General features: G+C 39.7%; 1 protein-coding gene across 1 annotated transcript in view; it reads right to left on the bottom strand.

The window, feature by feature from the left end:
* Window positions 1-2,165: 2,165 nt before the first annotated feature.
* Window positions 2,166-12,188, bottom strand: part of oxct1a (3-oxoacid CoA transferase 1a) — a 41,620-nt gene continuing 31,597 nt past the window's right edge. Inside the window, exons 14-17 of the mRNA XM_085786492.1 lie at window positions 11,225-11,314; window positions 10,180-10,260; window positions 3,138-3,239; window positions 2,166-3,029 (exon numbers count right to left, since the gene is read on the bottom strand). Of these exons, the coding sequence (XP_085642618.1) occupies window positions 2,994-3,029; window positions 3,138-3,239; window positions 10,180-10,260; window positions 11,225-11,314 (309 nt within the window). The 3' untranslated portion in view covers window positions 2,166-2,993. The remainder of the gene's footprint in view (window positions 3,030-3,137; window positions 3,240-10,179; window positions 10,261-11,224; window positions 11,315-12,188) is intronic.

Genomic DNA, 12,188 nt, shown 5'->3' with positions numbered 1-12,188 from the left:
CCTTAAACATGAGTCACTCAAAAAAAAAAAAAAAAACTGGGTCACAAATGGTATAAAGATGGAGAATGTAATAAAAGCTGAAGATTTTTTTCCCCCCAAGTTTGGCTAAACAATTCCTCACAGGAGCCAAGTGCAGTCCCACGATGATAAAGGCAAAACTGGGTGGCTCGTCTAAGGCTCTGCCAAGCTTCCCACTTGGGATTTGTGTTTACGCAATCATGGCTCAAGAGAAGTGACACTTGGGAAAGGGTTGATTATTTAAATCACAGTGGACAAATAAATTCAATACCGTCATACCACACTGCATTATCAGAAACCACTTCCACTGCCTGTCCCCAAATATGTCAATTGATAGGCTTCGGTTGGATATAGACAGGATGTCACTATGGTTTATCAGCATTGATTGTCCTTGTTCTTTGATGGATGCAACATGTAAGGTATTCAGACTGTAACTTGGATCAAAGAAAAAAAAGAAAAGAATACACCAATGTTCAACTCAATTTGAATATAAAAACACATTTGTTCTGTGTGTGTGTATACAGTCTGTGTACAGAGATCAGTACAGTGCAAATAGTGCAGGAGCACAAATATGATCTGACAGTCTTCTTGGTGGTTATATTCCGTAGACACAGACATTTCTGGTCACAATAGCTCTCAGATCTCACAGCTGTCTTTGCACATTGCCATATTTTGTGGAGCAGATGTGGATATGAAGTTATTACCCACTTTTTCAAAGTCTTCGTCGTTGGTTGTAATCTGGGGGCAGCGTCACTCTCTCTCTCTCTGATGTCTCTGATGTCTCGCTGATGCAGCTGGCAGGTGGTTAAAAACAGCAGCTCAGTTTCCACCTCCTGCCATGTGCTCAGTCTTTCTTGTCTGGGGAGCCAGGTCTGCCTGTGGCGGTCTCACTCCACGGTCAGGTTGTGTGCTCGCTGAGTCTGGATTTCCTAGGTTCTGGATTGGTCACAGTGGTCAGGTAATCTGCCACTGAGTACTCCATGTTTGGGGGTCAAATGGAGTCAGTTTGCTCTGTTTTTCTGATTGCTTTTTTTTTTTCCAGAGTGTGCTCTTACTTTCTTTTTTGTTTTTATAGAAATTGCCTTGGTTAAACAGGGGTTCTGTCTGAGTGCTCTGCTTGTGAGTCCAAGAACCAGTGGGCTCAGGGGGCTTCTCTTCAGGGATTCTCCATTGGTGGGGGTGGTTAGGAACTTTAAGTGCTTTCTTTTCAATTTTTATAATCAGTAGATGTCATTGTAATTTTGCTCTGCATGCGTTATTCAGTGCTTTCTTTTGGACAGCGGACTGGCAGAATTGTGCATGCAGAGTCTCTAATTGGTGTTTCTCTCTGTTTGTTTGGGGTGTGGACCCAAAGTCTCCAAACCATGAAAAAGGCATTGTTGCCTTGTAACAGAGATGCTGATGTTTATGCTGAAGTAGGAACAGCTGTTTTTTTGTATTTGGTCTGTCCCTATCTAGAAAGAACTTGAATTCATGGATTTGGTAGTTTGGTCACACAAAAAGTGAGACAATTGTCCAGTTGTCAGAACAACAGAAATTAGATAAACCTTCATCATCTGATAATTGTGACTAATACAGACAGAAATACTGGCTCACATATTCAGATTCTGGCAACACACTACTAACCATGCATCTTGCATTTTTAAATTTACAGTCACTATGGCTGTTAATCCAGAGGTCCAGTGCCATTATGAAAAATAGGTTGAAAAATTCAGCATATTAGGCTACCTTTCTGGTTTGACTCATGAAGAGATGTGCTGGATTAACATCAACAGCTGATGGCAACAGCCCCTGTCACTTTCTTCCATTTTTCTGCTTGATGATCTCCACCCATTTGATCTTCTTGATCCCCAAAGCCCACTGGCTTGAATTCTTCAGTTATGTAACAGCCCTCAGGTAATGGCAGCGCCTCTCTACTCGAGTTGAGAAATCACATCAAGAATCAGTCAATGTAAGCCCACCGTCCATATATAGACAGCTCTAACCTGTAGAGTGTCAGAAACCATCACTTTCAAAGCTGTCATTTGCTTTCAATTACTGTGTGATTTGATGAGGTGAATAATTTGAATGCGCAAGCCGACTATTGTTGGTTATAAGATTCTTTTTTATCCAGATTTAGAAAAAAGAAACAATGAAACTCCTCTTGTCCCACTCAGCACACAGGGCTGTGTTTTATTGTATATACAAAGGCAGGAAAAGAAAACAGCAAATGTCTGAGTACAAAATGTTGAGGCTTCTTGTTTCATGGCTGAAATGTATGACATACCCATCAACTCAACAACATCTGAAACATATGCAGCTAAAAAAAAAAGAGTTGACATATTTTAAATAGTTTGTCCTTGTGGCAGTGCTGATCATCCCACCTTATTACTGCATCTAATTCATGTTCTAAATGGAGAAAAGATATCTTGTATACATTACTTGGTGCAGCACAAGTTTAAAACATACATACTCCCATCAGCTGAATGAGAAATTACCTGACCTATGACACATGTCAGTTCTGTGTATCATATTAGAGTAGCTTATTGATTTTATGGTAAATATGATACATGAGTTGAAATATTCATGTGGCTAATTGCATATTTTTTGTTCACAGTACCAAGTAATGTTATATATATATTTAAAAAAGACCTATTTTTATTGTAATATCAGATGGCTTGTTTGGTAACAGTTGCACAAACATCAGTAAAAAATAGTAACTTAATGGTGTTAAAGGCAACAATGCAAGCTTTCCCTACCATTTGACACATAATATCAGAAGAAAGAACCATGCACGTTGGCTCAAATTCAGTTAATATTAGTGAGGACTGAAGCCTGTTGATATTTGCTTGCTGATTACCTGGGAGCTGAGCAGAAGCACTTGTGGTTTTGAAGTTTATTTGATCCATCTAAGGCTGCTAAATCACCAACTATTCATCACAGAGAAATGAAGTGACACAAACCGAAAACACATCTCAGACCCTTTGCCGGCTCCTCTAGATTTGTTGCATGTTTCTCAGGTTGGGAGACACCTGGAACACACCAGACCAGAAAGGAAATTAATTATGGTTAGGATCATCATTAGACAGTGGAATGTGGAACGGGATCCTCGGTATACAAACATGTTAAACTGCCCTCACCTCAAAATGTGCGCCAGTGCATGCCTTGATATCATCAGGAGTAAGTCCCTCCCATACTTCTATCAGAGTCAGGCCTTTTGTTTTATCAACATCAAACACAGCCTAGCAGGAAGAGAGGGAAGGAAAAAAAGAATGAATACACAAAGATACAAATGGAAGTTTGATCATTTCCTTAATAAATGGGTTTGACGTGTGGACAACAGGATTACAGACAAAGATGTGGGAGCTCTCGCCTTCCCTCCACTAAAAAAAAAAGTCACAGACAAGGGGGGCAGAGCTCCTCTTCAGTGTCACACATAGATGACAAATTAGCTGCAATTATTGGTGACACATCCAGAAAGGTTCTCAGTGAGTGGCCCTCAACTTCTGAGGTTGGGACACCTCAAAAAAGAAGTGAGCAATTATGTTTTAATTGCTGCACTACTTTTAACAAAAAGAAAATACATTTGCTTTACAACAATGGCACTGAAACGGAAATAAAAAAATAAAAATGCATCACCGATACAGAATGAGTCAAGCAAAAACAAAAAATGTCATTAACAGATCTGCTTGAGTCACGACTCCCTGCCCCATGAACCATTATGGCTCTCATATTGTGCAGGTGGCTTAGTCATGTAGCACAACAGAAGAGGGATGAGATATGCATTGCTGGCATTAAGGAGGTAAATGGAGGTCTGTGTTCATTTTAAATAACTGAATTCCACCCTGTAAAGTAATTCCTTTGAAAATTCATGTTTGATAAGACTTTCATTTCAGAGCCAAAAAAATCCTCATATTTACATTAAACTCAAATGAAAACACTGGATTATCCCCCAGTGACAGTGGGTAGAGGGTGAAGCATCTTTTCAGCTGCCATAGCTGACAGTCATCTATCAGTTAATGCCATAGCGCTGTAAATTCCTATGGTTAATTTGGCTCCTCTTCTCACTTGGTATCACACTTCCCTACAACCAGAGGGATTTGTGAGGAGTTATTCTAAATATTCACATGTGCTTTAACAAAAATGGATAAATCTGCTTGTGGGCTTACACACAGGTTACACACAAAAGTAAGTCTGTATGATTCACAAATGAGGCCTCTTGAGGTTTCAGCATCAGCACCGGTCTGATATAGCATATAGCCAAAGGCATTGGTCCTGTAGGAAGGAGGAGAAGGTGAATCCTTTTTGTAAATTACAGTGAGATATCCTGTCATACCTGTCATTTACACAGCAGTGCAAAATATCACAAATGCTGGAATTTTTTTTTCCATTTTCTTGTTGGGCACCTTACAGCAATAGACCTGTTATTAGGTCTTTTTTTATGAGCAAAATAATCATTTTCACTCCATGAGGCTTATCTGTGGTTCCAACATGACAGGGATGTAACTTGTTCTTGCCAACGTGCCATCTCGTCTCAAACCTGGATTCACGTATATTTATAGTTATTATTATTAAAATATAATAATCCTTTCATCCATGTTGTCCCAGTGTCCCAGTGTTTCCACACAACGTTGTAGCAATAATATTTCATTAAACTCCCCTCGGTTCAAGACTGCTGCTATTAACCAACACCAAATTGAGGGAGGTGTGCATGCTCTACAGCCTATTAAAACTGAACCTGGAGCAATGTTATTAGCCCCATGAATGCATCGAATGCAAAAAATAAATAAAGTTACTTTTTAAAGACAGGCCAGACACGCTGAGTAGAGCTGGGTCCTGTGGCTTCTCTCAGCAGGGAATGACAGAACAAGCTACGGTCACAACCAGGCAACGTCAGTCAGCTCATTAGAACCTCACACACAGCGACAGGGCAGGAGGCAGATATCTCACTCCAATATAGCAAGACAGATGGAATGTCACAAGGAACAAAGGTTCATGGGTAACACAGACACTGACATGCATCTCTAATTGTGACACATGCCGCAAGTTATTACGGAATATTTAGGTTTTGTCAAAATGTGCCAGAGGTGGTGGGTAGAGTGTGCACATGTGACAGGTGGGTTACGTCAACATGAGCTCAGTTTGATTTAGTCTGCTTTAAAATATACAAGGGTGTGGGTGGGTAGATCAATTTAAAAGCAATTAACAGGGTCCCTTGCCCTTGTATCTAATATCCATGCTTCATGTTGAAAAACCCTTCTTGACATTATTCAAAGTCACCACCATTAACCAGATGGATGCAAGTTAGTCATTAAGATGCTGCCAGGCTGCCACATGTGTGCTCTGGTGAGACGTGGGCTGAATGTCATGCAATGTCAACGATAAGCTGCCATCATTCAGCAAAAAAATATTTTTTAGCCCCCAGCAAATACATTTCAGGAAAGCTTATCCACTATACTGTCAGTGTATAAAAGTAATTTCACGATTTTGAGACGAGTACAAATAAAAACTCATAGCACTATAATTTTATTCTTCATCTGTTGGCAACATTGAATTTACTAAATTTCAATTTGGTTGCTGGAATAGTAATTGCTGTCACTGGCATTGTCTTCATTACAGAAAATGCCACAGGTAACACTGTTCTGGGCCCATTATGATTAACTGAATAATTCAGAAGTTGTGCTGCTTCATCTGTGAATGGCATGGGCAATTATTTGTTACTTTATTAGTTTGTTTGTTTTTAAAGGGAAATGATTACCAAAATAACAGTTGGGGAGAAAAAAGTGGCAGTGGCAGGCTTAGTGTGTAGATTTTTGTCATGGCAGCAACCCAAACACCGCAGGCCATGGAAGTGATGTGATTTACAAAAGATAATATCAAAAAAACACACAGATACACATATAATCCATCATGTGCCAATGCTGCAAGTGAACAAGCTTGTAAACATGTGCACTGAGGTTAAAGCAAGGAGAAATGGCATCATGTTGCATAAAATGGTCCAGTTATATAGAGAAGCTGCAGAGACGGCACCTGAGACAACAAGCTTCCTTCTACTGAGAGTCTCAAATCATACTGTAGGAACACTGTTTAGGACAACACTTAAATCACCGTCGCTCCTGGCCATCCTGAGACAAGGATGCTGTGTTTGCAGGAATACATTGTCTAAGCGAGCATCTGTGCGCCCGTCTGAGTGGAGGGGTGGGAGAATAGTGGATGGCATGTTTGGAGAGGCCCCAGTTTCTGCTCTCCTTTTTGGAAATAAATCGGAGCAGAGACTTTAATCATGTAAAGATAGCAACCAATGGAGAATACTTTTAGGATAACCATTATTAGGATCATTAAAGGCACCGTTTTCCACTAGGTTTATTGTCCCTCATTTCCTACTGCAGAGTTTCCTGTGCTGATTGCCACAACAATAATTTTCCTTGCAGCCCACAAGTAATTTTATACACAGTGGTGTTGGCTAATATTCCATTTAAAAGCTATGAAATCCAGTTGCTGGGCTGATGTTTATTATTAATCCAACCCCAGGTCACTGAATAAAAAAGGGTTACACTGATTCAGACCTGTCTTAAGTTGTTCCCAACTAGTGACCACATCTTCTGACCTCACTTTGTATGCGACACAAATGTGCTGGTAATATCCTCACTTTCTACATGTGGCCTCATCAGACTTGGAAATGGTTACTTTTATTGACCCGTGTTCGCCGACAATCAGAGATAATGGTTTTCTCTTCATTGTTATCATGGAGAAAGATGTTAACAGACTGGTGCTCTACCTTCAGCTGTATCACAGGTTAAATTATACCGCAAGGAGTGCAGTAACCTGTCATAGGCAAGCTTACTCTCAAAATGAGTAATCACTTCCTGTCAGGAAGTGACTCACTCTTTTGTGTTTCAGATTTGAAGGCTAATTTTAAAGCCCTGTGTGTTTAACTCAAGTTTCACCTTGCAACTGCAAAAGAGTACAGGCCAAATTTAACTACAGCAGACGCATGGATGACCAGGAGAGACATACTATGTGGGAAAACCAAGGTAAGATTTTCTGTCAGTAGCCCAATCTCTGATCAACACAGTATTTGTCAAACCAAACTCATTCTCATTCCGCAGGTGTGGTTCATCATTTTTGCATCCAATTTGAATAAAGCTTTCTAATTTGGGATAACTCTGAACAGGATGAGCTGAGATGTAATTTTTTAGAGTTTTTGTGTTTTTTGCATCCCTGTCTTCTTTCATTGAGTGTGCTGTACCTCTTCTCCTCTAACTCTTCACTAGAAACCCAATAAGGACATGTTTCTCACGGCTATAGTGAAGTAGTGGAAGTCCATCTGAGACGTAAATCATAGTGTGCAGATTATTTATTGATTGACACTTGTGCAATCAATGCAGGCTCAACATACACGGATCAGACATAGGCTAATATTTTAAGCAGGTGACTGGTTTGTATTTACAGCCACAGAAAATAATTAAAAATACTAATTATGTTTGAAATCAAAAGACTAATGATTTGTGGATCTGTAATCAAACAAATAAATATCATTAAATTTTCCCCCAATCATGGATCTTTATTAAGTTGAATTATGCAATATGAGTGTTGTCACTGGCCTAGCTTTGCATTACTGTGGTGTGTTGAAAACAGCACAAGTTTATAATCATCTTAACTTGACTGATGTTATTGCAAGCTACAGTACCAGCTACCAGTACCAGTACCAATAATTCTGACCTGCTGCACGGACACCAACAATCAAATCACTAGTTTCTACTTACGCCGTTTGACACCAGAAACAGAAAAATAATGTCAGTGACAGTACCTTTTTTGATGCAGCTGGGTATATTGGTTTACAAAATAAGGAATCACTGTGACAGCTGGAGGTGACAAAAAAGTTGGCTTCTTAACATTGCTGCCAAGAATGAGTACTTTGGTAATATCTAAGGGGCTGACAGGTTGACAGTCACATGTCAGTGTTTTTTGAGAAGCTCAGTTTTCCCTGTCTCAACTACAAAGAGAGACTGACACTGTCAAAGGAAGAGAGTTTTCAAAATGCTTACATTTAGGGATAGACAGTGCTGGCTTGGTGTGCATGGCCAAATGGAGGGAGAAATATATTTTCAAATGTATTCACAGCACACAGATGTGGCAGAGGAAGAATCAAGTAGAGGAGGGATGTAGAGGTAAGAAATGGAGGAAGATGAAGAAATAAGAAGGAAATATTTGATGATAACAATGGAAGGAGCTAGGGGAAAAAATCTGTCTTGTGAATGATGGAAAAATTCAAAGTTGTTAAAAACACAAAGAAAAAAAAGGCAGAAAATAATAAGAAAGGAGCACTAATGGATAGAGAGGGAGAGAAAGCAGCAGGAGATGAAACACGGAAGGTGGAGAGGAGGAGGTAGTACTAGTGCTAGCAGGGTAGCAGAAAGAGCTTTAACCTTTATAAATGTTGACAGAAATCTTCTCGCTGAGAAATGTTGCGCAATCACAACAAAAGCCAGCCGAGCAGAGAAGAACAGACAGGCAGAAAATAAAGGAAAAGAAGAAAAAAAAAAAGCTGGACACACTGACAAGTCATGCTTTCAATAAGCGAGGGAAAGAGAGGGAATTGACCAAAGTACATAAGGACATGAAAATCAGCACCTCTACAGGCTACCAGAACCTCTTTTTGGACTTTTATTTTGGCGTGTGTGACTCTCTCACACACCTTTCTTTTTTCCCCTAATCAGTTATACAACTTCTCTTCTCTGTTCACTTCATTCCCTCTCCAACTTTTCTCTACCCTCAATCTTCACTTCATGTGTTTTACTTCCACCCTTGTCATTTTTGTTTACCCTTTGCTTATTTATATTCTGAAAGAGAAAAACATCCCTGGACTATCTTAACCACTTTTCTGACAAGATAAGCTGCACCTGTAACTGGAACGTTTTTCACTAAAATTATATTTGGCTGGAATCGCAATCTCAAGGGAATGTGAATGATTCATGCTCCACCATTGCTTGAATTTTTATTTTTTCCCCCGCTTCACCTGTACTGCCAAGCCCAACAACATGTTGCTGTAATACGGGGGTTATATCTATTTTACTGGGTGCAAACTCCACCCAAGTTTGTCTGATGCGTATATGGCTGCAGATCAGCTCCATAACCACAACACAAGCGTCAGCTCATCCCAGCCTCAGGGCTCTACTTGAGGCAGGGATGGGAGCGGATTTCAAGAGTATCGACAAAATACATAAAAAGGGAAACCCAACCCCAACCATGAAAATGTAATATATATATATATATATATATACTATATGTATACACAACAAAATTAATAAGGAGCCTCGTTCCACAAATCAACAGATTGAATTAGTGTTAATTGAACAAATTTAATTTACATCTCCCTGTGTCACTCGGTTGCATCATACCAATCTATCAGTTGCTTGTGTGTGCTTGTTTTTTTTGTGTGTGTGTGTGTGTGTGTGTGTGTGTGTGTGTGTGTGTGTGTGTGAGGGAGATGTAATTAAAAGATAAGGATACAATGTGTGTGACTTGTGTTTCATTGGGATCATTGTGTCTGTCCTTTGCTTACAGCGAGGACATATTCGGTGAACTGATTGGCTGTGATAAAATAAGAACGCAAACTCTAGGATTGCAAAACTTAAGCGATCAAAATTTGTTTTCAGTCACTCCCTGCCAACTGTGACATAGAAAAATGTAAAGCAGAAAGTTACATCTATCTAGGATTAGTCAGACATGGCTGAAATGATCACTAGGGAAAGAACTGCACTGAGGAGCAGCTTAATAAGATTCCATTACCTTAATTAAGCATGGTATTGCAATAATTCATCAAACATATTTGCAATTACTGCATGATTAAATTTAGGGAGTTTGCAATTTGGTGTTTGTGCCAGCATTATTAGATCTCTGTGGCTTCATATTTTACAAAAAAATGTTCAGCCACATTTATCAACCTCTTCATGGATGTGTTGAGCAAATCTTTTTGTTCAAAAAATGTCAAAGTAGGCCATTTAAAGGCCAGGAATCCTGCTTCCTTCCAACTAGCTTACTCACTGGTACTGTCTGTCAGTGAGCAGCCCTAATGTATGACTAATAGCTCATGCATTCGTCACTCCCTGTTTTTTAGATTTAGGATGATGAAGACATATCTGCATGTGAGACGTATACACAATATAACAAACAACACACCTTTTCTGTGATGATACGATCCACACACTGTTTCCCTGTCAAAGGCAGACCGCATGTGTCCAATATCTTGTGTTTTCCTCCCTGAAAGAAAAACGTAGCTGATTTAAAAAAAAAAAAAAGGATTAAACAAGAAGCAATTTATGCAGTTAAGTTTGTCAGTCAAACTGTGTGTTAATACTTTGAGGGATGCAGCTTAAACTGTGATGTACCCAGAAATGCAGATGGTTATGGAAACTATCTCCTATCCCCAAAAGATACACAACAAATACTCCATTAAAGTGCATCTCTCAGTTTCCCTGCCAGTTGTCTTTAAGAAAATAAAAGCACACGTCCAAATGCCTCTAACGCTGCCCGTGTCGCGCACATGATAACTCAAACCCCTCCCATCCTCTTTCTTCCATCATGAATGAAAACAGGCTTCAGGGCAGTAAATTTATGCTCACCTGCTGCACCATCTGGACCATAGCTGGGCGCCAGACAGGCAGCCATTAGCAAAAAACAGCATGCTTCTGTGAATGTAGAATGTTATGTTGCCCTTGCATCATATCGGGCTGCACTTTCTAAAAGTAAACCAAATCGGTCGGATTGCCAACAGCCATTGTCAGACGCCCTGTGGGGGTTATTCACCCCCAGCTGGAGCACTGGTCGAACTATTCAACCGTGTCTGAAACACTTAGTCCCATTCTTGACTTGCATTTTTAAATTAGCCAAAGACAAGCGAACAGGACATGGGTTGTGTGCAGAACCTCATCAGGATGAGCTTGTGCTCCGTCATAAAGAGGCATTAAGCAATCCATTAAAAGAATTATCCTAAATCAGTCATTACACTCACTCATTATCGTGGAAGTAGATACATGGTATTGCTGGTGAAGTTACGAATAATATGGGAAAAGGAAATTGCCAATTTAATTTGGATTACTGTATTAAGAAAGGGAATGAGTCTTTTGAGAGAAGCAGTGTTGGTAAAAAGAGCTATGGTAACCCTTGGCTCTTCTACACATACACATACACACACATACATGTACACACTCTGACATATACGCACCTTAGCTGAGTGCTCCATGGTGACCACAACCTTGGTTCCAGCGCTAGCCACCAAATCCATCGCTCCACCCATTCCCTTCACCATCTTACCCTAAGAATGGAAGACAGAAATACATATACAAGTTAGATATCTAGCTTTTACATAACATATATTACAAAATGTGCAAAGCATTTATACAATGCATGCGTTTGTACACATTCAAGTATAACTCCCCTAAAACTCCTTCTCTATCAATATATATTAACGTTTACAGAGCTGCTGTGTGGCTCAGAATCGTCAGTGCATTATGTGTTCAGAAAACATAATTTTTTTCCCTGCATTAATAAAGACTCAGCAGAAACTTTGCACACTGAGGCAGAGAACAGGAGCACTGTACATGGTTAAAATGATTCTCCACTATCCAGTGAAGAGTTCAAAAAACACTAGGTACAATGCAAACCAAGCACACAGGTTTAGAATGACTCCAGTTTAACAGATCTAAAACAAGCCGGGAGCAAAGTGAATACACCCACTGCACATTAAAACAATCGACCGATTTACAACACTCAACAAAACTTTTAAAGGGTATCATTTCTCTGGCAGAAAAAATAGTTTGATAGAAAGTAGCTCCAGTGAAAAGTGTTGGCAGTGTGCTCTGTGGATTATTCAGGGTAGCAGGGAGGCTGCTTCTGGCAAGACATGTTGCATGTAATTCTTCTACGCTGTGAACACCACAAACTAAATTACAATCGCTGCCTTTGTATTGGGGCACCGGGCAGAAATGTCAAAGGAAAGATATCTCAAAACCTGGGCAAATTAAAGCAAAGCTATCAGAGCAGACAGATACCACTGGAGGTGAGAGCGATATGTGTGTTTTGTTTTTTTTTGTAATTAATTGAACCAAACCTGTAATCCTCTGAATGTAGCAGTTCTGTGATCAAAACTCATGGTTTTGGATTCAGTTAGAGAAACGCCACCATCCATA

Source organism: Trachurus japonicus, chromosome 9 (genome assembly GCF_045865225.1).
Source record: "Trachurus japonicus isolate A0001 chromosome 9, Traja_1.0".
Taxonomy (NCBI): Eukaryota; Metazoa; Chordata; class Actinopteri; order Carangiformes; family Carangidae; genus Trachurus; species Trachurus japonicus.
Note: the sequence above shows the minus strand (reverse complement) of the source record. Positions and strands in the feature narration are given on the sequence as shown.